At 43.4% G+C, this 26737-nt stretch overlaps 1 protein-coding gene across 3 annotated transcripts in view; it reads right to left on the bottom strand.

Moving 5' to 3' along the window:
* NFATC3 (nuclear factor of activated T cells 3) overlaps positions 1-26737 on the bottom strand; it is a 217760-nt gene that overhangs the window by 79654 nt on the left and 111369 nt on the right. For 2 of the 3 annotated variants that reach the window (XM_033941418.1, XM_033941417.1), the window contains exons 4-5: positions 10964-11163; positions 3266-3438 (exon numbers count right to left, since the gene is read on the bottom strand). In XM_033941418.1, coding sequence (XP_033797309.1) covers positions 3266-3438; positions 10964-11163 — 373 coding nt within the window. The remainder of the gene's footprint in view (positions 1-3265; positions 3439-10963; positions 11164-26737) is intronic. The other variant, XM_033941420.1, reaches the window with a different exon arrangement.

The following is a 26737-nucleotide window of genomic DNA, read 5'->3' as shown; positions in this document are numbered from 1 at the left end:
TACATTACAGATTTCTATTCCGCCATTACCTTTCGGTTCAAAGCGGATTACAAAAAGAGTTATGGAAGAAGGGTTACAACGTTAGATCAGAGAAGGTTTCCAAGAGAGGGAAAAGTAGGATCTGGGGTTAGGGAGAGGATGGTAAGAGGGGGGTTAAGCTTTATAATGGTATTAAGCTTTATTAAGGGATTTCTTAAAGAGTATAGTTTTTATTTCCTTTTTCCAACCTACCACGATGTCTCTCACAGGATGTCGGCCTGTGTACTTAATTACACAACAGGATCTGTGCTGCAACCTGCTTTCAGCTCTTTCACATAGCTGGATGAGAAAATTCACTGCCATAATGCTGGGAATGCTTCTGCAAAGCTGATCTTTGGGCTGCCAGTCAGACATAGTCAGACTATACCTCACTCCTTCGGACCAATGGATGCATGAAGACGCAACTGGCACCCTGTGAGACACCGCTGAGCCTCGTAAGGGCGCCTAACAGCCTGCAGATCCCTGCTTAACAGTAGGTGAGACCACGTCAGGGACAGCCTTAAGCTCCAGAGAAAATTATGCAGGCTGGCTAAAAGATACCCAGTGGGATTGCCTTTCAGCTACAGACCAAAGATTCAAAATCGTTCCAAGCACCAAATTACCCAAAGGGGATGAAATTATATCGAATTAAAAATAATAAAATGGGGAGAGCAGAACAAACACTCCTGTGTGCAGAAGGAATGAACTGAAGGTGGAGCTAGAAAGCCAAGTGAAGTACAACAGAGGCAGAGTGAAAAATCTGGAGTGGATTCCTACTGCAGCAGCACAGGGCTATGGAAAAATAACCCTACTGTCTAGAATGTCTCACCTATTGCACTGGAAAAAGCATTAATGCACGGAATAGCGTGTGCTAAATTGCCGTGCGCGCTAGCCGCTACCGCCTCCTTTTAAGCAGGCGGTAATTTTTTGGCTAGCACACCTTAGTAAAAGGAGCCCTAAGAGTTTGTTTTACTATTCTAAATAACATACTCTACACATTCAAAGTGAAAGAACAGCAAGGAGAAAAATTCCAAAAAGCAAAAAGTAATAAAGAAAAAGCTTGATTGCATCAGTCTTCACACCCTGTAACTTAGAAATTGGTGTAAGTCCCTTTTGACAATATCAGCCACAAGCCCATTTAGGGTGTCTACCAACTTTCCACAGTAATATAGTACAGTTTTGCTCATTTGTTTTGGCCAACCAACTTAAGTTCTCTCAAGTCAAATGGGGATTATCTGTGGACAAATTTTCTATTGGATTCAGGTCTGGACTTTCACCAACCCTCTCAGTCACATTCTTTTTTTTTTTTTGCCGAGTTACGCTCGAGGAACGTAGAGAGAGGGGGGACATGATTGAGACTTTTAAATATATCACGGGCCGCATCGAGGTGGAAGACGATATCTTCTTTCTTAAAGGACCTTCAACCACAAGAGGTCATCCGCTGAAAATCAAAGGCGGGCAATTTCATGGCGACGCCAGCAAGTATTTCTTCACCGAAAGGATAGTCGATCATTGGAATGAACTTCCATTGCAGGTGATTAACGCCAGCAGCGTGCTCGATTTCAAAAAGAAATGGGATATGTATGTGGGATCTCTAGCCGGGTGGAGTCTGGGGGTGGGTCATTAGCGTGGGCGGACTTGATGGGCTATGGCCTTTTTCTGCCGTCATGTTCTATGTTTCTATGTTACTTGCTCTGCTGAAAGATTTATCTTCTGTACAGTCTTAGATCTATAGCAGACTGGAACAAATTTTCCTTCAGGATCTGTCTATAGATACAAGGTGCTACCCAAAAGTTTAGGGAATTCAACTGTAAAAAAAAAAAATTGCTTATCGAAACTCCTAGTTTCCACCATCTCCTTCGAAGTACTCTCCTTGAGAATGCTTACAGCGTTTTTCCCATGAGTCCATGCACCTATGGAAGTCATCTTGGGTGAGTGCCTTGAGGACCTCCTGCGATTCTGCCTGGATCTCTTCAATCGTGTTAAAACGGCACCCTTTCAGTTGTAATTTCATTTTGAGGAATAGGAAAAAATCACAGGGGTCAAGGTCAGGCGAATAGGGAGGGTGCGCAATCACTGTAATGTTTCTGGAAGTCAGAAATTGTCAAATGACGAGTGATGTGTGAGCGGGCGCCTTGTCATGGTGGAACAACCAATTTTTGTTTTTCCACTTGTCTGGGCAGAAATGCATCTCATGTTCAATTCGTCCAACAAAATTCATGACTGTCCTACTATCACAAACAACGTGGACAGTTTTTCTATGATCTGCAAGGATAGTCTTACGAACTTTTGATATGGTTTCCAGTGTCTCTGGAACGGTCATCGTCATGGACAGATGTTCGCCCGTCCTTGAAGCATTTGCACCAAAAGAAAATTGGCACATTGCATTATCTCCAAAGGCTTCCTGGAGCATAGGATGGGTTTCTGCAGCAGTTTTTTAAAGTTTGAAACAAAATTTGATACAAATTCTTTGCTCAGTAAAATCTGTCATATCGAAATCCGCCAAGTCACTAAACCACAACCTTACAAAATCGCACAGAACAAAACAAGGCGACCACTCAGCTGCATGCCCGTTGGCACAATGATTCACAAAGCATACTGCTAGACACCTCTAGAAGCGGAAGGGTATAATATATCTAGTTTGCGCGTGCTATTCACATTCCCAAAACTTTTGGGTAGCCCCCTCGTATAAGCCTCATAGCTAGCTAGCTGTTTTTGCCACAAAAGGGGCTCATACCAAACAGAGTCAATGGGTGTGAAGACACTTTGCTTTCTTTATCCTATTTACTCTTTGAATGAATATATAATTGTTCTTTCACACTGACCATTCATAATATATTGTAATAATCAAAATAAAACCTTATTTCAATTCCTTCTGAATTGTATCTTTTAGCTAGCAGAATATGAAAAAAATATGTAGTAGGAAGACTTAAGGTGGCATTGTAAGTACGTGCCATTTTGCTAGTGTGTATACATAAATTTGTATATTAGGCTTTATATGTAATTTCATAAATTAGTTTCCACACCTAATATATTCATGGTTCTAAAGTAAAGAAATGAGAAAAACTGGCAAAACTGTTTAGGTGGCAGTCATCTTGCATCAGTATTTTATGAAATCTAAGAAAAAATGACGTTTCAAAGCAAAATACTAAAACATTAAAACTTATGCACTTATAATATTGCAACAGAATGTATAAGTCATGGTGTTTAAGAAAAGCTTCAACAAAACAATATAAATTAAACTTACAACATTCAACAGGTATGGAAGAAGTCTGCAGGGATAGGACTTTCCCATTAGGCTGAGGAATGTGCACACGAAACACAAGACGGACACGAGTATTCTTTCTGCCAATGTCTGTCTCACCTTTACGAAGTTCTATATCAGAATTGCGGAGTTTCAGAATACCTGCACAGTCAATGCTAGGGAGAAAACAAATAAGCCTTTACAGATACAGATTAAGAGGAATACAAAGCGTTTACCTATTACTGACAAATAAGTACTACGAAATTGCTCTTCATTTTGTCATCCTTTCCTCTCGCTGAAATCAGCAGCTCACATTGGCTAAAGAAAAAAGAATATTAGCTGACGTCATAGACATATGATCTGTTTGTCAAATTCATTTCGTTGCCTGTGAATAAGAATAATCGAATACTCTTCTGCTAAGATTTTAAAGGTTCCTTTTACAAAGTTGCAGTAAAAATTGGCCTTATTGTACCCTTATATGGGGTTTTCCCGTATGCTAAGGATGTTTTTACCGCAGTTGGAAAATGACCCATTTTCTGCATTAATGGCACTTCAATAATGTTACTATATATACCCACAGGTTGACTTTACCCTAAGAAATTCAATTGGTATACCTCAATAATGTTGCCATTAGTGTGTGCCCATTACCACTGCCCAATGGGTTTCAGCCTGTGTGTATATTCCTTAGGCAGTCAATAGGAGTCAGAAACAAGGTGTTCAATAGGCTGAAATTCCTTAGGAAGTGATTATGACCCAAAATTAATGAGTAAACCAGAGAGTTGTTAAACAAGGATAAAGTTGTTAAGTAAGTTTATCCTGACTTCTGATCTGGTCTCCAGAGGAAGGAACTGTATGCCAAAATATGTACCTTATTAGGTCCTTTTCACACCAACTGTTATTTTTGTTGATCTTGTGCATTTATTGATAGATGTAAATCAAGCTTTTTGCCCTGGATCGATAGCATGGAATGTTGTTACTCTTTGGGTTTTGGCCAGGTACTAGTGACCTAGATTGGCCACCGTGAGGGTGGGCTACAGGGCTTGATGGACCATTGGACTGACCCAGTAAGGCTATTCTTATCCGGATACAGAGTTTTACTTATCCCATTTCTTTTTGTTTTGCCTTTTTTTTTGACAACCAAAATGGTTTATATATTATATACAGGTGTTTACTATCCAGGATGCCTACCCCATGATTCAGGTCAGCGCTGACCTGCCCTGCCCCCTTCCCCAACCTACTGTAGGCCTCTGCTAGGCCTGCCGTGAGACCTAGTGGTCCAGCGGTAACCGGACAGGAGGGATTCCTCCCGCCTCCTGTCCCAGCTGATTCTAAGAATTTCTACCTCCTTCCTGCCTCCCCGTATACCTTTAGTATCCCTAGTGATCCAGCAGTTAGTCACAGCAGGAGTGACCTTCCTTTGCTCCTATCCATGCAGAGCCACTAGCTGATTGGCTGCCATGAACTAGTAGCAATCAGCCAGCGGTTCTGCAAGGGCAGGCGTGAAGGACGGTCGCTCCTACCACAGTTTACTGTTGGAACACCAGGGATACTAAAGATATGTGGGGGGAGGCAGGAGGGAGGTAAAAATTCTTAGAATCGGCTAGGACAGATCCCTCCAGTCCTGGCCACTGCTGGACCACCAGGTTTCACGGCAGGCCCATTGGAGACCTGCAAAGCATTGGGAGGGAGGGGGGCTGAGTGCAGAGACTGACAGGGGAGTGAGTGAAGGGGCTGGATGCAGAGCCTGGCAGAGCAGTGAGGGAGGGAGAACCTTGCAGGGCAGGGCAAAGCGCTGCCTTGAATATTAACCCTCCGGTTTATATTTGAATCAACCTTTTTTCCCCTCCTTTTTGGGGGGAAAAAGGTTACGGAAAAATTATGTTCTTACCTATTAATTTTCTTTCCTTTAGACGCAGCAGATGAATCCAGAGACCAATGGGATAGCACACATCTACCAGCAGAAGGAAACAGAGAAACTGATCAACAGGTGGTCCTATTGGCTGGCACTCCTCCTGTATCTCCAGTATAGCTCCTTGCCCAAGCATCCGTAACCATCAATAGGCATAGCATGTAAAAACTTCTTTCCCATAACAAATCTCAAAAGGCAATAATACAGAATACAACCATCAATAATAAACTTCGAAAGCTGGAAAAGAAAAAACCGACAGACAATATCCAGAAAGGGTAGGGCTCTGGATTCATCTGCTGCATCTAAAGGAAAGAAAATTAACATGTAAGAACATAATTTTTCCTTCCTTAGCAACAGCAGCAGATGAATCCAGAGACCAATGGGATGTAGCAAAGCAATCCTCAATCTGGGTAGGAAGCAAACTCCGCCTCCGCAACAACTGAAGTACTAAACGCATCTACCGCATGTGCCCCCACATCCAACCAGTAATGCTGAGAGAAAGCACTCTCGGAAGACCAAGTAGCCACGAGACAAAACTCCTCCAAGGAAAAAACCTCTGGACCGAGTCCAAGAAGTAGCCATCGTTCTGGTGGAATGGTCATAAAGTTCTTTCGCCAACCGCTTCCCTGCCATCAAGCAAGCGTAAAGAATGTTCTACTGGACCCATCGAGCGATGGAGGCTTTGGATGCTGCCATACGTTTGAGGCGTCCCGTGAAGAATACAAAAAAGTGATCTAAACAACTAAAAGTCGTTAGAAACCTAGCTCGCGGAGAACGTGCTTTCAAAAAATGCAGTGAATAAAAGCACGTCTCCCCATTTCTCCTCCCAGGAAGAAGGAAGGAAAAGTGAGAGTGTCATAAAAGAAAGGATGACACCTCCTTAGAAAGAAATTGTGGTACCGTCCGAACTGACACCCCAGATTTTGTAAATCAGAAATAGGAATCCCTGCCAAACAAAGCCTGCAACTCAGAAAACCGCCGAGCTGAAGCCATGGCCACAAGAAACCCCGTGTTCAATGGCACAGCCCTTTAGAGTCTCAAAAGACAAGGATGAAATGAAGCCTTCGGTAAACTGTGAAGAAGTACCTTAAGACTGTACTCCGGACAGGGCTTTCTAAGAGGTGTACATTTAGGAATTGAACTACATGAAGCTGAGAAGTAATTGAAGAGCAATATACCTAGCCCTTGTAACAAGCTAAGAATGGCACTTGAAGCTGAAGTTAATTTACGCTAAGCCCTTTGCAATACACTTGTGCCAAAAAAGAACTCTGGAAGGGTGAAAATATTGAGAAGTACCCAAGAAAGGAAAAACCTTCAAAAGGAAGCAGAAGCCACAGGTGAAGAAGTCTGTATCGCCTGGATAAGAGAAGAAACAACCTGCTTCGCATAACCCTTACTATCAGCCCAGACTTTTCAAAAGCTAGGTCGCAATACCAAAGTAGTACGAATATCCATGTTGATCAGACCCTAGGTGAGCAAATCCAGAGATACCAGGAAACTCAGTCCGGCAGTCGAAAGACTCATTAGATCCGCATATTAAGGATGGCGCAGCCAATCCAGAGATTCTACAAGTACTGTGCCCTTTAAGCGAGCTTGAGATGGCAAATCCAAACCATCATCAGCCAGGTGAAAGCACTGAAAAAAAGTGAAACCAGAGGCGAGAAAGAAGCCACGCTGCTACCCCCTCTGACTCCCACTCTCTGTGCCCACCGAAGATGCTAGGAAGCTTAGAATTTTGAGACGAGGCCATGAGGTCTAGTTCCAGGAGATCTCACTTCCATAAAAAGAGCCAAAATTCTCAATATCCAGGATGTAGAAGATTTCACTAGTACTAACATTTACACTTTCTAGAGCGTACACAGCGCTGTACAATGTAACATACAAATAAATGGGCCATGCACAGATTTCGCGGAGAGAAAGTCTATCCAAACTCTTTTCCTGACCCATAAAATGATCTGCCAACAGAAGAGGAAGATGAGGGTCCACCCATTCAAATAGAACCACAACTTTACCTGCCAACTGAGTACATCACCTACTGCCCAGGCTGTAGAGAAATACCCCCATAATAATACTGACTGAAAAGACCTGCAGCGTCATTCCGGAAGAATGGTCTGAAGCTCCAGAAACGGTAGCCTGACCATGCTCTAGAGTAGAAGAATGAACAAGTACTGAGTCGCCTCTTAAGACCAGACTCCTGGAGCTGAGGATGGAAGGCACCGAGTCCCCCAACCCAACAGCCCGGGATTATTGGTGGCCATGAGCTAGTCCAGCAAGACCGAGGCATGCCTTTGAAAAGAGAAATCTCGCTGAGCCACCAAATCATACAGAGCGATGCTTGAGGAGACTACCAAATAATTGGAGCCCTGAGATACCTGGAACCATCAGAACAAAAGCGACTGCTGTAGCGTTATAATGGGAAAGCAAGCCGAAGTTCCCAGTGGAGTCAGCAACATGGATCCTAGAACCTGTACAAAATCCCATACTCTTGGCCATGATGACCGAAGAAGAATGTAAACTTGAGACTGTGACCCATCGCCCTAGTCTCTGGGAAGAAACACATTTCTCTCCTATATGAATAAAAACATCTCCCCGATATACCTATAAATAGTACAGGAGAAAAGAGCGCTGTGCAAATTCAAAGATTCACGTCCAAAGAACTGAGGAAAAGAAACCACCCTTTTCGTGTCAGTCAAATGGCCCAACTGGAAGACGTCCGAATGAAGCAGTCAGTCAAGAAGAAATTAGGTGAATCGCCTGGTAGCGCCAAAACGGTACCACTGCCCACATTTTCTAAAATGTTTGTGAAGCCTTGGGTAGGCGAAATAGCATGTGCCAAAACCGAAAGCGCTGCTCCTAAGAGAGGCAAGCAAACCTAGTGCAGATTCGGAGTCCATAGTGAAAATGTAAATATTCTCCCAGTTTTTCTGCAGAAATTTGTAACCCTGAGAAACTAATTCAGCAGAATGGGATCCAGCCTGCCCAATGCCCCCGTCTTGGGCACCATGCAGTAAATGGAATAACGTCCCTTAGTTCCTGAAGAACTACAAGAACTGCCATGAGGACCAGTAACACTTTAAAGGGAAACACAAAACATAGAGACTCCAAGAATGAACCGGAAACCAGAGGAGGATGCAAAGTTGCAAGCATCCTGAAAAATGTTCACAGCCCCCTGACCTGACATTATAGCGTCTTCTCCCTCATGAGAAAGCCTGAAGAGTCATTGGAAGAAGTCAAGATCCCCTCAGAATGAAGTGCAGAAGGTCAGGGAACTGTAGGATCTGTAAGAAGAAAGAAATTCTCCTAGGAAAAATCAAGTTTCGCAATGTAAAGAGGAATATACTGGAACCATGAAAACAGTACTAACTCCATGCAACGTGATCGAAATACGTATGTCCTTTAAAGTGAATACGTACTAGACGCAATCAAGATGCTGCATCTACCATCCCGTGGAAAACAGCATCCTAACAGGTATCAGACAAAGCTCATGTCGCTAATGAGAGCTTCAGGGATGAAGCTAACCGCCACATAGCGCGGGTTTGATAGAATAGGTAACTGGCTCCTGGTTAGAAGGAACCGTCGGGAGGTCCGTCTAGTATGTGCCATGAGAAGATGGTGACAGGAGAAACCAGCATGATAAGCATGAAAATCTGAAATCCAGGCCTTCTCAGAAATAGAGAAAGAGAGTCGTGGCCGCAGGAAGATGTGAAGTGTCATTATGCCCATAGAGACAGCCCGAACTTGGAAACTGTTAGTACTACCTTTAGGCATATATATCCTATGCCACTACTAGACACATGCAGCGCAGCACAGAGGCCCAAATAAGAAGGACAGTTACCAACAGACAAAGGCTCCCCAAGAGACCCCAAGAGAGACAATGAGATACCCATGTGAAATACAGGGCACTATCTTCTACTGCTGATCTCACTGTGCCATGAGTTGCCGTATGTCGACCCAGTCCAGAGACAAACCGAGACTGGGTGACCTAGCACAGGTCAGAGTCTGTCTGGTAATCCCCTTGAGTGCTAACCCCAGAGTCCGATTAAACTAGCAGCTTCCTTCAAGGGAATACAGCAGGAACAGACAGACAGACATATAAATCTGCCCAAGCTTGTCTTAAAGCTGGTGAAACATGTACAACTTGTCTGAACCGGAAAGGAGAGAAGCTACGGTATACCCTGACCAAAGTCAGCTGTAAATAAACTACCGGAACACTGCAGCTCTCCCGCCATCGCCAGAGACCCAAGCACACGCCTGATTCTCGCTGACACGTGGCCACTGCATCAACGCTCCTAGAAACATAGTCGGATTCAAGCCCCGCAAAATTTACCCTGCCGCGGCCTACATAGAAAGAAAATCAGACTCAGGGAATAACCAGAACGACGGTACGGTGCTTCCCACAGTGCCGGAAAAAACATGTCCCATCTCATGCGCGCTGCTATAAACCGGCACCTGCACAATCAGCTGCACATGGCCATGACAAACACCGACGAAAGAGAGCCTCAGAATAAACAGGACTACTACTGCTGCACTGAAACCCAACAAGGAGAACAAGTGTGAGCATGAAATCGCACCGCTACTGCCATGCTGTAACCAACAAGGAAAGCAAGCGCGTGCATGCAAAGGGCGGGAAAATCCTGGCTCCCTCAACGGATTTCTAGTCATAAAATAGCCTCAATAAAATATCCATTCCTTAAACATACGTTGACCGAACCCACAGTACTAAGACTTCCAAACAGAATCTGAAGTTCAAACAACAGTAAAAAACACACACATACTTACAAGCTTGTTGTTAGGGCTGGTTGAAGCCAGTAAGAGCTGGTTGTGCAGCAATAACAGGGCAGAAAGTAGCAACTGTGGTCTCCTTTTTATTTTTTTTTAAACAGAGAAGGGAAAGAAGAAAAAAATCGAGACCCAATCAGACCCTCTAGCAATGGAGGGAGGGTGAGGCAGGGACCTGGGGGGGCCCAGGTGTAACCCCTAAAGCCAGCACTGTTCAGCCGGACACCCCTGCCTCACTGAAGAGAAAATCTCAACAGGAGAAATAGCATTGCCAGCTCACTAAAGAGAAACCTCAACAGGAGAAACAGAATGGCAGTCTCACTGAAGAGAAACCTCAACAGGAGAAAATAAAGTTCCAGTCAGAGCCAGAATCCAGGAGCTATTCGAATAGCGACCATCACCTGCTGGGAGATAGAGCATACTGGAGATACAGGAGGAGTGTCAGCCAATAGGACTACCTGTTAATCAGTTTCTCTATCTCCTTCTGCTGGTAGATGTGTGCTATCCCATTGGTCTCTGGATTCATCTGCTGCTGTTGCTAAGGAACTCTGTTTATATTTGGGTTGGTTTATATTCGAGTATATACGGTATACTGAAATTCTGGATAATTAGCAAAATATTGTTTAAAAGTCAAATAAAGTTGCAGAATTTGTAGATTGTGTGGGCAGAATTTGGATTTTTTTTGCTCAGAATTCTGCAAGGCGTACTAAACCTTTGCACGCAACTGCACTAGTTAGGTGTGCCTCCAGATTGTGTTGGGAAACCTTGTTTTAAATACACAATTACAGTTTCAAGCTGAAAGCAGCTCTTTGAGGTAAAGTGAATGCAGCATAAACTATTGATAGAATATCAAGAATCAAAATGTAGGTTTGAGGTGAATTTTTATATTTTGGCACATAATTTGAATAGGCTGGTTATCTAGACTTCCAGAATAGCTGTTTTCACTTTTGCATGGAAGCAAAACATACACATGAAGCTAAATCACTCAAGGAACAAGTGGTGATGACACATACCTGGCTGACATATTGTTTTCTGGAAGAAGAGGAATTTCCAGAACTTTTGTGCTAGCAATTATAATCTCTTGGCTAGCAGTAGCAACCGTTTTTCCTGTGATTCTGTGTACTTGGTAGAAGGCATGAGGTCTCAAATAGCGATCATCTGCTGTTCCAATAAACATCTGTAGGTTCACTGGCTTGTCATTGTAGCCCAAGAGCTGATTAAAACAAAAAAATACAAAGAGATTAGGTTTTTATCTTGCTAATATCTTTTCTAATAGATAGGTGTGTCATTCTGGACTGTAGGGCATTCTCCCAGTGCTTGCAAGCTGTGTAAAAGGAATCCATTCCAGATGTTCAACTCCTCCTCCTTAACGAGGGGGCTCTGCTGCCCTCTTCAGTTTGTACCAAAGTAGGCAATAGTCCTGTAAAGAAATCTATAAGGAGGGGTATGGGGAGACACCCAAACACATTTCTGTTCTGCTCTGAAAGAAGTAAAACAAACATGTTAAACATAATGATTGAATAATCAACATCGAAACAACTATACCAATCGGAACATTTATGGAGCTCAAACCATCTCCAATTTGTTACATCAATGGATTATTCTTCATACCTTTGAGATCAGACAAACATGGCAATCTCAGCTTCGAATAGATCTTTCTGATTGAGACAGTAGGCAGGCGGCATAAATAACTGACAGGACAGGTATCCAGAATGACACACCTATCTACTATAAGAGATATTAGAAAGGTAAGAAACTAATCTCTTTTTTTCTAGTGCAACAGGTGTGTCATTCTGGTCTGTAGAGATGTACAAAAGCAGTCTCAGAAATCTAGGGCAGGACCTCTATGCCTGCTTGTAACACTGAGGACCCAAAACCGGTGTACACTCGTGCTGCAACATCTACTCTGTAGAACTTGGAAAACGTATGTAGTATGGACCAAGTTGCTGCCCTACTATAATCTCTTCGGGTGAAATTGCTCGAGCTTCCGTCCACAAGGAAGTCATGCTTCTCATCGAATAAGCCTTCAAGGAGACCAGTGACCACTTTTTGCAGGCAATATATGCTGACAAAATGGCCATTCATATTCATCTTGCAATGGTAGCCTTGGACGCCGGACTATCATGTCTAGCCTGGCTGGTGAGCACAATGAGATGGTCCAACAGTTGGAACTCATTAGTAACCACTAGATAACATAGCATGCGTCTCTTCTCATCCAGTTTTCTCAGAATCTGGTCCTTTGTCTTTGACCCTGTGAATTGGAACCCTGGTAATCTGATTTCCTGATTGACATGGAAAGCCAAAACAACTTTCGGTAAGAAAGATGGGACTGTCCACAATGAAGCTCCTGCCTCGTTGATGTAATGGCCACAAGGAAAGTCATCTTGACAGAAAGAACCATCAAGGACATCTTTTGAACAGGCTCATATGGAGCCCAACTGAAACAGTGCAAGACCATGTTAAGGTTCTAAGATGGAAATGGATGTTTCACCGGTGGTCAGTGTCTTAAAGCCCCTTTCAAGAATCTGACTATGTCTAGATGAGAAGCTAAGATAGCTTTGCAATGTCAAGCCCTGAAACATGAGAGGACCACCACTTAGACCCTGAGTGATGCCATTACGCAACCTTTATCAAGCCCTGCTTGGAAGAAAGCTAACACTACCGCAATTAGAGCCCTGACTGGTTCACCTTCTCTTTCACGTACCAGTGCTGAAATGTCTCTCATGCCTTGGCGTAAGCAGTATTTGTTGTGAGCTTTCTGGCTCTTAGGAGAGTAACAATTACCACCTCAGAGTATCCTCTTTGCTCTTAACGCCTCACACTCAAGAGCCATGCTGTAAGAGCACAGCTATCCGGATCTTCTAAGACCACTGGGCCTTTAGAGAGAAAATGAGGACGTACTTGCAAGTATGAGACCTGTGTCCCTCTAAAAATGTACTAGGTCCCCACTAGGTCTGCATATCACAGATGGCGTAGCCAATCAGGTGCTATGAGCACCATTCTCCCTGAACGGTTCACTATTTTGTGAAGCATCCACCCTATCATGGGCTATGGAGGAGACATGTACAAGAGCTCATTCTTTGGCTACGGCTGAACCAGGGCATCCAGCCCAGTGCTTCTGGGCTCAGCTCTTCCACTGAAGTTAACAGCCCGATATAGCCATCACATTGAAAGTTGGATGACTCCAGTGAAAAACAATGGTTTGGAATGCTCTTGCAGACAATGTCCACTCTCTTGGGTCTAGGGTCTGCCTGCTGAGGTAATTGGCCTGGACATTTTCCACTCTAGCTATGTGTGCAGCTCTGTCCACAGAACCAATTGCACTTTCAGATGTAGCTAGACAGTTTTGGAGTGTCATCTGAAGTCTGTCTATGGGGTCCACCAAGACAGACGCATCTACCAATCTCTACACTGTAGCCAAGAGTTTGCTTGATTTCTCTGGCTGCTCCATTGGGGAGTCCACAAACCAGTCCATTAAAGGATGGGCGAACTCAAGCTTGTAACCTTCCCGAATGATCTCCAGCACCCAATGGTCTGAGATCGGTGACCATGCCTCCAAATATACTGAGAGCCTTCCTCAGAGCCACGGCTCTGGTGTTGAGCTTTCTTGGAAGATGATACAGGATGAGAACTGGAGGCTTGGACTTGCCTAGGGTAAGTAAAACTCTCTCTGGATCCCTGAGATGAGTATTAATGAAAATGCCTTGAACCACTAAATTAGGCTGCTCAGAACCTCTCAAGGTTCACAGTCTGGTGTAAGGTTTTAGCTGACGATCTGTACGCTGGCAATAAGATAGTCCAGATCCTTTCCGAATAACATCTGTCCTTTGAAAGGAAGTTTGTTAAGCATAGCCTGAGAGGTGAAGTCTCCCGCCCATTGCCTGATCCAGAGCATTCTGCGGGCTGAGATTGAATAAGCCAAGACTTCACTCATGACCCTGATTATGTCATAGAGAGCATCAGCCACATAATCCACCCCGACTAGCATAAGCTGGGGTAAAGGTTCACCCTTTACTAAGGTAAGTCCATGCATCTTGGTATAAGCGTATGCGACAAAGAAGGCCACCATCGCTGCCTTGATTCCCAAGGTCAGTGTCTTGAACTTTTCAGGACCATATCCACTCTGTGGTCATACGTATCCTTAATACTACGCCTCCCTCATTTGGCAGGGACGCACGTTAAGTCACCTGAGCTTCCAAGGAATCCACTTTAGTCTGAGTGAACATCTGCTGACACTTGGAGCCATAAGATACAACCTAGCCATTATTCTGGCTACCTTTAAAGAGCCCTCAGGAGCATCCCAGTGCAGTGACTAAGACACTCGTATCAGGATGCCAGGGGAATGACATGGGCTGCACTCAGAACACTGCTGGGAGTCTAACTGTAACTCACACAGGGAGTCCTTAATGAGCTCTAAAAGAGTCGTGGGTTTGAACAGCTGTGGTACCATGGGGTCTTCCCCTTGGTCCAGGACCACCACCATGTCCTGCGAACTCACCTTGGTTTATGATCTTGTATCTCCCAGCAGTGAAAACTAGATCCGCGATAGCAAGGGTAAACAGACTGACCCCTCATCTTCTGATTCCCTGTCAGAGAGGTCTACAGTATCCTGTCCAGCATCTGAGATGGGGAAGGATGTGCTCTGGGAGACCACGGCCCCCCTGCTGCCAGACCTTTTTTGAGGATCCCGGCTATCCAAATAAGCTCTCCACATAAAATAAACAAATTCAGGAGAAAAGGCTTTACTAGGGAGTTCTGAGGCCTCTTTAGGTAACTCTACCTTATGTTTCTTGGGCTCCACGGAGTCCAAAAATACTCCAATTCCAACTTTTCTTGGAAATTTCGATGTTCATCAGCAATTTTTTGTTTAGTTTTACTACCACTTGGTTTCGATAAAGACATACTGAATACAAAGAGATGAAATAAGAGTAATTGTTAATACAAAAAAAATAAAATATTTCAATAAAAATCAATATATTTTCTTAAATATTAACTTATCAGACACAAAATAATTGCACAAATTAATAAGTGTAATGTAAATAAACCTATATTCATATTTTTATTGTACTCTGAAGGGGGAATATTTCCTGTTAGGCGCACCAAGCAAGTCAATACAAGACTAATGGTGTGGTAGGTATTATTATCATCTAATTCACTGCTAGTATTAGTTGGGGGAAATGGTGCATTCTGATTAGAGGCACGGACTTGTCTCGGGTACCAAAGGCATCCACATCAAAATACTTGAGAAGAATAAGCAGCTGGTTATACTCGTATGTTGAATCATTGTTTTCGACTGGCTTAGATAGGCGACTGTTCGGCACCAATGGATTGCGGAAGAAATTTCTTGACTCTAGTTATGACTTATTGGATTACATTGGCTGGGCCACAAAGATAATTGTTGTGGGCTGCGAGTTTAACATGCTTGATGTATATGTTCATTATGTAGAAATTTATGTGCACATTTTGTATTTTATTAGGTCAAAATATTTGTCTATGTGTCTTTATAAGAGACACCCAGCACAATCCCTAACAATGTGCAAATTCACATGAACACACAGGTGTTGCTATGGGGTGGCAAGAACCACCCTTAAAAAATGGCTTGCCACTCTGGATTCGACAGGGCAATGATGCTTTCACCTTCTTCCTATGCATATGCTTCCTCTTCCTATGTGGTGTAGCTCAAACACCACACTGAACCACACCAAAGTCCACATGTGAAGAGGAAGCATCTGCATAATCTGCAGATAATGCTTGCAGATGGCATGTGCGTAGTTGGGGCGGTGGCCGGCTTGGCTCGGGAGCTGAGAGGTCATGTGCATGCTTGTACAGGATGTCAGCCAGCTTGAATCAGCCGGGAGGCATTGGTGGATGGCAGAGGCAGTGGTTGAAGCAGGAGGACAGCCACAAGAGGACTGAAGGGGCTGTGGAACCCACCCCTGGGCCACCATAGCAAACCTTGGTTGTGGAATGAATCGAATAAATTTGCATTATGGCTTATGGGGAACTTTGCTTTGATATATGAGTGCTTTGGCTTACGAGCATGCTTCAGGAACGAATTATGCTCGTAAACCAAGGTACCATTGTACTTAAATCATAAAACAGGAAATAAAGCAGATACAATCCAAATTTCTGAGTACTGGACACAAATTACAATAGTTCAACTTTGGTTGTTAGCAAAATCCCTTTACCCTCAAAGAAAAACCGCAATTGAGCAGGATCAAAAAATATATACCTATTACCCTGATAAAAAATAAAACATTAAGGAGGAGCTCTGCAAACTTAAAAAAGGAAATGAATACAATTAAAACAGCTTTCATCACTCCACAAAATCATACCAACTTACCACCTCTACCTCAAATAATAAAACCACCCAGGAATAAATGGGTCACAATAGACTCAGGAAGACTGCGATATGTAACACAGCAACATCCACCTTCACAAATATTAACTCTACAGAATTCTTTCGCTCCACTAGTGCACTGCGATACCCAAAAAAACAGAATTGAGGTGGGACTGGAACCAATGAAGGTAACTCGAGAGAGAAAGCGCATCCTAAGCACAAATAAAAAAGCCCAAAACAGAAAACTATTGCTGCTGCGGGATTCCCCGACACTCCTGGCAGGAGGGATGCCCATTCCCTCTTCCTGCCAAGGTATCCTGTTCTCCTCAACAGCCCCCTTGACACTCTCTCCTGTCGCCAGTGTACCCCCCCGACAATCCCCTATCCCCTTGTATCTCTGTGACAAAGGCCAGAGGGATGCCTATTCCCTCCAGCCAGCAGACCCTCCTTTTCAAAATGACGGGCCTTTCCCTTCCCAGTGCATCCTGGGAGGAACCTTTGGCATCTGGGTCAATCAGAACCTTAGGACCATTCCAGGATGCACCGAGAAGAGGAAGGCCTACCATTCTGAAGAAGCGGGCCTGTCAGCTAAAGGGAGTAGGCATTAGTGCTGCCCAATTCACTGATTCAAATTGATTCACCAATTAACTTTGGTGAATCGATTCAAATCAATTTGTTTGTGGGAAAAATCAGACTTACCGATTCAGTGAGTCCTGTCAATACCTCCGGGCCTCTTGAAGTGGCATCAGCAACAGTGGTGTCCAGCGGGCAGAGGCAGCACTCTAGGCCTGCCCTGCTGGAGTCTTCCCTCTGCCACATCACTGATGATGTCACTGATGACTCGGCAGAGGGAAGCCTTGGTCGGCAGTGCGCAAGTAGCCTGTTCACTGCTAGTGCTGCTTTGGAAGGCCCAAAAGTTGGTGTCACGGTGGTGGGGTTGATCTGGAAATGCTGCACAAGGGGATAGGAGGGAGGAATGGATGTAAAGCTGCCAGGCACAGTTTCTCCCGCTCTTTACTGGCAATTCTGTTCACAAACAGCATGCATATAATTTGCATTCTATTATGCTGAGAATTGTCCATAAAATAAAAATCGCTCCCACTAGAGCTACTACATTAACTTGCCACATTTTACCGGTGAGTTTTGAGAATCTTCCTCTTAATACCAAACCAACTACTATCCCGATTAACAATTAGTGAAGAAACAAAATGATAAAGAACAATTCCCACAAGGAGAAGAAAATGAGTTATGTGTTACACCAAGGAGTTGTCATCACAGAACAAACATAAATAAGCAATTTCACTTTAACAAGCAGTCTCAATGGGAACATACACATGGGATTAGCTGGCTAAGTGTTGTCTTCAGACAAACAAAGGCAGACAGTATGACTTACTATCATTTTCTTTTCAAGAGTTCTCACCAGTTGTTTTCTGATCAATGATAACACTTTGGAGTCCCTTTCCAGAAGGTTTAGTAGCTTAACTGATTTTCAGCACTAGGCTCTTAACTCAGGCCACTAAATCTATGCAAACAAGCCTTAAATTAGACCCTTGTGTTTTAGGCACTTATAATTTAAGTGAATTTTCAGCACAAAGATAAGGATCTTATTATTCTCCTGAAAATAGGTATCTAATTTTTTTTTTAATATCACGGAGAATTATATAATCATGTATATGCCCTCACAATTATGCTAATCTGCATAATTCCCTGGAACAGGACCACAAGCATTGGCAGGCAGTGCAGGGAAAGCATGAAAGCTATGATAGGCATTGAAGGAACTGACTGCTGCTGTCCTCCTCTCTCCCAAGTATGGTCCATAGGGAAAAGGAAGCATCCATGGAGCCAATCAGTATCTGGGTGAGAAGAAAGTCAATCAGGCCCGGATTCTATAACCAGCACCACCATGATCGGCAACTGCCCACAAAAGCGACACCAATTGCATGTCAATCACGCAACAGCACCATTCAGAGATTCGCAGCTGGAAATGCAGGCCTGGGTTTCAAAATCTACATTTCTGGCGCCTATCTATGACTAGAATTGCGATTAAGGCGGCACCTACCATCTAAGGGTACTTCTGGTGTTAACCACACCTATTTTACTCTCCATAGTCGCAGATTCAGTGCCATTTGTGGAAATGCGGTCTTTTTTTTAATGACATTTTAATTGCTTATGACGCAATCAATTATATCAACTTTACTTGGAACATTTTTTTAAAAAAGTGAAATTGAAATGGGTTATAAAATATAAGCTTAGAGCTGTTGTGAGTCATCTGCATCTGGAACCCACACAGGATGGGGTCATACTGGACTTAGTGCTTACAAATGGTGAAAGTGTTTCTGATGTTGCAGTGGGTGATCATCTAGTATCCTTAGCAAGAGAAGAGTCCCGCTAGACTGGAAAACGGCTAATGTCATTCCACTCCACAAAAAATGATGCAGGACGGAAGCCACGAACTACAGACCAGTGAGTCTCACATCAATAGTGAGCAAACTAATGGAAACTCTAATCAAACACCAATTGGATACGGTCCTGAACGAGGGGAATCTGCGAGATCCCCGTCAACATGGGTTCACAAAGGGGAGGTCTTGTCAATCCAACCTGATCAGCTTCTTTGACTGGGTGACGAGGAAGCTGGATATTGGGGAGTCCCTGGACGTCTTAGATGTACTTAGATTTCAGCAAAGCATTCGATAGCGTACCACACCGCAGGTTGTTGAGCAAGATGAACTCTATAGGTTTGGGTGATACCTTGACTACATGGGTGGGGGACTGGCTAGGAGGTAGACTTCAGAGGGTGGTGGTGAATGGCTCCCCCTCAGAAATGACAGAGGTGATCAGTGGAGTACCGCAAGGCTCGGTCTTGGGCCCAATCTTATTCAACATCTTCATAAGGGACTTGGCTGAGGGGCTTCAGGGTAAATTAACGTTATTCGCCGATGATGCCAAATTATGCAATATAGTAGACAAGAACACAACAGGACCTGACATCAAATCCAAGACCGATAGTATGGCACATGACCTCCTCCTACTGGAGAATTGGTCCAGGACCTGGCAACTAAATTTCAACGCCAAAAAATGCAAGATCATGCACCTTGGCAACAAAAATCCATGTAAGACTTACAGTCTTAATGGTGAGATCCTAGAGAGAACTGTAGCAGAACGTGACTTAGGGGTAATCATCAGTGAGACATGAAGACTGCTACTCAAGTGGAGAAAGCTTCATCTAAGGCCAGACAAATCATGGGTTGCATACGCAGGAGTTTCGTTAGCCGTAAGCCCGAAGTCATAATGCCATTATATAGGTCCATTGTGAGACCCCATCTGGAATATTGTGTGCAGTTCTGGAGACCACATTACCGCAAAGATGTGCTGAGACTTGAGTCGGTCCAGCGAATGGCCACACGGATGGTAACAGGGCTCAGGGAGCTCCCGTATGAGGAATGGCTGAATAAATTGCAGCTCTACTCCCTAGAGGAACGCAGGGAAAGAGGGGACATGATCGAAATATTAAAATACCTCACGCGCCGTATCGAGGTAGGGGAGGATATCTTCTTCTTCAAGGAACCCACGTCAACACGAGGGCATCTGTGGAAAATCAGGGGAGGGACATTGCATGGCGACACCAGGAAGTACTTCTTCACCGAGAGGGTAGTAGATCGATGGAATAGTCTTCCGATACAGGTAATTGAGGCCAGCAGTGTGCCTAATTTTAAAGCTAAATGGGATCGAAAGGTGGGATCTCTTCACAAAGGGAAGTAGGGGAGGGTCATTGGTATGGGCAGACTTGATGGGCCTTGGCCCTTATCTGCCGTCACTTTCTATGTTTCTAGTGATCACTGCATGGTACGGTTTAATATTAAGGTGGATATAGAGAGGGGCTCATTCAAAAGTAAAAGTTCTAGACTTTAAAAAAAACTTTGTTCGGATGGGGGACTGCGTCAAGGAATTGTTGTCTGGATGGGAACTTCTGGAAGGAGTAGAAAGTAGAGGGTAAAACTGAAAGGAGTTATTGTAAGGGCAACAAATCTTATTGTGAAGCAAATAAGTTAAAGTAAAAGGAACAGAAGGCTACTTTGGTTCTCAAAAGTAGTAACTGAGAAGGTAAGGAATAAGAAGCTAGCATTCATAAACTACAAAATATCACAGAGAGGAAGACAGGCAAAAATATCTGGACAAGAGAGGCTGGTTGAGAAGTCAGGGTGAGCCGGTCGACATTGTATATCTGGATTTTCAGAAGGCGTTCGACAAGGCGCATGAACGACTACTACGAAAAATTGCGAGCCATGAAATCGAGGGTGACATACTTATGTGGATAAAAAAACTGGTTGGCGGATAGGAAACAGAGAATGGGGGTAAATGGACAATACTCGGACTGGAAAAGCATCACGAGCAGAGTGCCGCAGGGTTCGGTGCTTGGACCCGTGCTCTTCAACATATTTATAAACGACCTGGAATTGGTACGACAAGTGAGGTGATTAAATTTGCAGATGATACAAAGCTATTCAGAGTAGAGAAGATGCAGAAGGATTGTGAAGACCTGCAACAGGACATCGAAAAATGGGCTGCGATATGGCAAATGAGGTTTAACGTGGATAAGTGTAAGGTGATGCATGTTGGTAACAAAAAACTTATACACGAATACAGGATGTCTGAGGCGGTACTTGGAGAGACCCCCCCAGGAAAGAGACTTGAGAGTATTGGCCGACAAGTCGATGAAGCCATTTGTATAATGCGCAGCAGCGGCGAAGAGGGCGAACAGAATGCTAGGAATGATTAAGAAGGGGATCACAAACAAAACGGAGAAGGCTATCATGCCTCTGTACCGGGCCCTGGTACACCCTCTCCTGGAATACTGCATCCAGCACTGGTCACCGTACATGAAGAAGGATGCAGTACTACTCGAAAGGGTCCAGAGAAGAGCAACTAAAATGGTTAAGGGGCTGGAGGAGTTGCCGTACAGTGAGAGATTAGAGAAACTGGGCCTCTTCTCCATCGAAAAGAGGAGACTGAGTGGTGACATGATAGAAACATTCAAGATACTGAAGGGAATAGACTTAGTAGATAAAGATAGGTTGTTCAACCTCTCCAAGGTAGGAAGAACGAGAGGGCACTCTCTAAAGTTAAAAGGGGATATAAGGAAGTTCTTCTTCACCCAGAGAGTGGTGGAAAACTGGAACGTTCTTCCAGAGGTTGTTATAGGGGAAAACACCCTCCAGGGATTCAAGACAAGGTTGGACAAGTTCCTGTTGAACTGAACGTACGCATGTAGGGTTGATCTCAGTTAGGGCTCTGGTCTTTGACCTAAGGGCTGCCGCAAAAGTGGACTGCTGGGCTCGATGGACCACTGGTCTGACCCAGCAATGGCAATTCTTATGTTCTTATGTATGGAAGAAAAATAGCTGACACGGTAAAATGGGGTGACACGATATTTTTAGATAGGAAGAAGTGCAAAAGTGGCACTGTTTGACTCAAATGTGAAATGGAGGAATATGTAGAAGCTGATAAAGAAAAGGCTGAATTGCTTAACAAATATTTCTGTTCTGTATTCACAGTTGAAGATCCGGGAGCGGGACCGCAGAAGACAAATGCGAATAGGGATGCTAGAGTGGTAGACCCTGATCAATGTACAGAGGGTTGTGTTGGTGAGGAGCTAGCTAAATTAAAGGTAGGCAAAGTGATGGGTCCGAATGGTGTACATTCGAGGGTGCTGAGGGAACTTAGGGAAGTTCTTGTGGTTCCGCTGACTGACCTTTTCAATGCTTCTCTAGAGTCGGGGGTGGTACCGGAGGCCTGGAGAAGGGTGGATGTGGTCCCTTTCCACAAAAGTGGAAGTAAGGTAGAAGTAGGGAATTACAGGCCAGTAAGTCTGACTTCTGTGGTAAGAAAATTAATGGAAACGCTTTTAAAATAGAGAATAGTGAAGTTTCTAGAATCTGATGGATTACAGGATCAGAGGCAACATGGATTTACTAGAGGTAGGTCTTGTCAGACAAATCTGATCAATTTCTTTAACTGGGTGACCAGAGAATTGAGTAGAAGGAGTGCGCTAGATCTGATGTATTTAGATATTAGCAAAGCCTTTGACAGTGTTCCACACAGACATTTAATAAATAAAATGAGTGCTCTTGGGATGGGCCTCAAAGTGAAGGGCTGGGTCAGGAACTGGTTAAATGGAAGACAACAGAGGGTAATGGTCAATGCAGATCGCTCTGAGGAAAGGGATGTTACCAGTGGTGTGCCTCAAGGTTCTGTTCTTGGGCCTGTTCTTTTTAACATTTTTATAAATGATAGTGCTGAACGGTTGTTGGGTAAGATTCGCCTCTTTGCGGGTGATACCAAAATTTGCAACAGAGTAGACATGCCGGATGGTGTGAATAACATGAAGAAAGACCTGGCGAAGCCTGAAGAATGGTCAGAAATTTGGCAGCTAAAATTTAATGCTAAGAAATGCAAGGTCATGCATTTGGGCTGCAAAAACTTGAAGGAATGGTACAGTTTATGAGGTGAAAAACTTATATGCATGACAGAAAAACAGGACTTGGGTGTGACTGTATGTGATGATCAGGTTGAAAAGATGATGGCAAAAGATAGAAGGATGCTAGGATACAAAGGAAGAGGTATGGCTAACAGAAAAAAGGAGGTATTGATGACTCTGTATAAGACTGGTAAGACCTCATTTAGAATATTGTGTACAATTCTGGAGACTGCTTCTCAAAAAGATATAAAAAGGATGGAGTTGATCCAGAGAAAGGCTACTAAAATGGTGCGTGGTCATTATATGATGTATGGGGACAGATTTAAAGATCTCAATATGTATACTTTAAAGGAAAGGCAGAAGAGAGGAATTATGATAGAGACTAGAGAATGACATGGGGATAAAATATGTCTATTTACTCTAATCAATACCCGCCTATATGGAACTAACGGGGGACTCTACACCACTGAAAGGCTTCACCCAACCACACTTTAAAGTCATTCAAACACAAGTAACAAAAGAAAAAAGAAAAATAAGTGGAGAAAAAGCTTCAGTTCCATATAGAGTATTGATTAGAGCAGTGTTTTTCAACCGCTGTTCCGCGGCACACTAGTGTGCCGCGAGATGTTGCCTGGTGTGCCGTACGGTCAGGGCCGCCATCAGGGCAGTACCACCAGTCTAGGGAGAGGGGCGGTCCGCCCCACGTGGACAGGAGAGAGCTGGACGGGGGACCCGCGGAGTTCAATACATCTCGAGCCGCAAGACTCGTCTTCTGTTCCTGCCTGCCCTGCAGCTAACATATAGCCGATCGCAAGCGTTCCCCGATGTCAGCGCTGACGTCGGAGGGAGGGCTTAAGCAAAGCCTGCCCTCCGACATCAGCGCTGATGTCGGAGAATACTTCCGTTCGGCTATTTGTGCGTGGCAGGGCAGGCAGGAAGCAGAAGACAAGCCTCGTGGCTTGAGCTTCGTTTTGCTGAGAAAGTTGCAAAGATGGGCTGGGAGGCAAACACGGAACACAAAAGGGGGGAGGGAGTGCGTTTTGGACACAGAAGGCATGGACTTGGGAGCGAGGAAGGGAGGGAAAGAGATGCTGAGGTGGGGGAGGGAATGGGTTTTTGGACACAGAAGAAATGGACTTGGGAGAGAGGAAGGGAGGGAAAGAGATGCTGAGGTGGGGGAGGGAATGCGTTTTTGGACACAGAAGAAATGGACTTGGGAGAGAGGAAGGGAGGGAAAGAGATGCTGAGGTGGGGGAGGGAATGCGTTTTTGGACACAGAAGGCATGGACTTTGGAGAGAGGAAGGGAGGGAAAGAGATGGTTGTGTACACGGGGAATAGAAGAAAGGAGAATTTTTGGTCATAGGGAGGGAGTGAGGTACAGATAGTGGCATACCAGGGTGGGGGGGGGCGGTCTGCCCCACCCCGGGTTTACGTCCCAAGGGGGTGCACAGCTGGCCACCCTCCAGTGTTGTCCCTAGGCCGGCAAACTGCGGCTCTTTAGCCACTTGAGTGCCACCGCCGCCAACGGTGTTGCTGGCGGTGGCAGCATTATAAAATACTTTCTTTGTGTTTATTTGATTCCTATTCAAGAGAATTACTTTATATATAGTCAATAGAGGCAGAGTTAAATTTTTTAACATTTTCTAATGGTGGTGTGCCTCGTGATTTTTTTCATGAAACAAGTGTGCCTTTGCCCAAAAAAGGTTGAAAAACACTGGATTAGAGTAAATAGAATAATTTACAGACCCTGGTCCTTAGTTGTGTGTGTAGTTGATAAAATTTGTCCCCATCTCCGTGAGCTTGGTCCCCATCCCGTTCCTGCAAACCATCTGATCCCATTCACACAAGCCTCAAATAGTTTGGATTTGATCGGAACCTCGGGAAAGGTATGGAATTGGTTCCAAGGTTTTCTTAAAAAATAGGTCATATCAGGTTGTTAGTGCTGGTCAGTTGTCTACCTGGTGGGTAAACGAAAGTGGGGTTCCTCAGGGATCACCACTTTCACCAACTCTCGTCAATATTTATTTAGTTCCACTGGGTCATTTTCTCAATAGTTTACATGTAAAATTTTTCATTTATGCAGATGATATTTCAATACTAATTCCTTTAACTGCATTTACACCAGAAATTTAAAATCAGATTTCTTTCATTCTTACAAAAGGGGCATTTTGGACTTCTAGTTTCAGATTGAAACTGAACCCAAATAAATCAAAGTTTTTTCTGGCTAGCTCTAATGATAAGCTTACGGAAACTTATCCAATAGTTCCTACTTTAAAAATATTAGGAGTTACATTGGATCGTACTTTATCATTTAAGGATCATATAGATTTATTGGTCAAAAGATGTTTTATTACTCTTTGGAAGTTGCGTACCATTAGAAAATATTTTGATTTTATATCATTTAAAATACTGGTTCAATCATCAATTCTCTCAATGCTGGATTACTGTAATGTTGTTTATTTGGGTGCTCATAAAAAAAACAACTAGTAGATTAAGATTAATTCAAAACACAGCAATTCGTTTGATTTTTAATCTAAAAAAACATGATCATATCAGCTCATATTATCAAAGGCTCCAATGGTTGCCGTTTGAGGCTAGAGTGTTGTTTAAATTTGGATGTATTTGCTACAAAGTCTTATTTGGGTTGGCCCCATCCTATCTTGTTGCTCATTTTAGATTTTATATATAAAAAAATATACGTAGAACTGGCTGGTTTTATTTTCCTTCAGCGAAAGTGTGCCGTTTTAAGAAATTTTTAGATAGGACTCTGGCGTTTCAAGTAGGAATAATGAATATATACTTGAATGCTCTTATTACTCCAGCCCTCACTTATCAGCAATTTCAGAAAGATTAAGACCTATCTATTTAAACAGTACAATACTTAATAGATATAGATATCAATTTGATAAATGGATTTTTATTATTTTTATGGAATAAGGTTTATAGAAGCTTTCTATTTTAGTATAAATAATCTGTATTGTGCATACTTTGTTTGAATAAGTTAGGGTTGTACTTTGTCAGTTATTATCTTTTATTGAATTGTGTTATTTCCTTTTATAAGACACTGTTATCTGGCTCTGTATCTTAAATACTTTGTAATTTACTGTGTAAACTGCCAAGAACTGATGGTGTGGCGGTATACAAAAATAAACTACTATTATTATACTGAACTTATTTTATTAAATTACAAAAAGAAACAATATTCTGTACAATTGTCATTTTATAAGTCAAAGTTCTGGTGCCGAACTAGAGGAAGAGAGGATCATCTGGCAGGGCTTTGTTTATCAACACAACTAATACACTACTTTATCCTAAACAAACATATAAAAAAATTTCTACTTCTAATTTTTTTTGTTTCTTTGTTGTCTGGTTTCTGCTTTCCTCATCTTCTCGTCATTCTATTCCTTCCATCCATTGTTTGCCTTCTCTCTGCCTTTTCCATATGGCATCTGCTCTGTTACTGTGCCTCTCCCTTCCATCTCTCCCTCCACCCACACCCTCCATTGGTCTGGCACCCATCTTCTTCCTTCTGCTCCACCAAAGTCTGGCATCTCTGTTTTCTTCCCTTCCATCTTTCCTTCCCTCCCCAAGTAGTTTTTAGCATCCCTCTCCTCCTTTTCTCTCCTCAGATCTGGTATCTGTCTCTCAATCCAGCAGGTGCCCTTTTTCTCTTATCATAGTAACATAGTAAATGACGGCAGATAAAGACCTGAACGGTCCCATCAGTCTGCCCATTAGTTATACCATTAAAAATACATGATTAAATTAACTTGTCTCTTCAGAAACATTTATGGAGCTCAAACATTCTCCCAATATGTTATAGCAATAGATTATTCTTCATTCCCTTAAGGGCTGACTAACATCAAAATTTCAGTTTTGACTCAAACTTTCTGATTGAGACAGTAAGCAGGCGGAATAAAAACCAACAGTGTAGGGTTGCAGAATGACACTCCTATCTACTAGAAAAGATA

Source organism: Geotrypetes seraphini, chromosome 4, assembly GCF_902459505.1.
Source record: "Geotrypetes seraphini chromosome 4, aGeoSer1.1, whole genome shotgun sequence".
NCBI lineage: Eukaryota > Metazoa > Chordata > Amphibia > Gymnophiona > Dermophiidae > Geotrypetes > Geotrypetes seraphini.
This window is presented reverse-complemented; position numbering and strand designations above follow the sequence as displayed.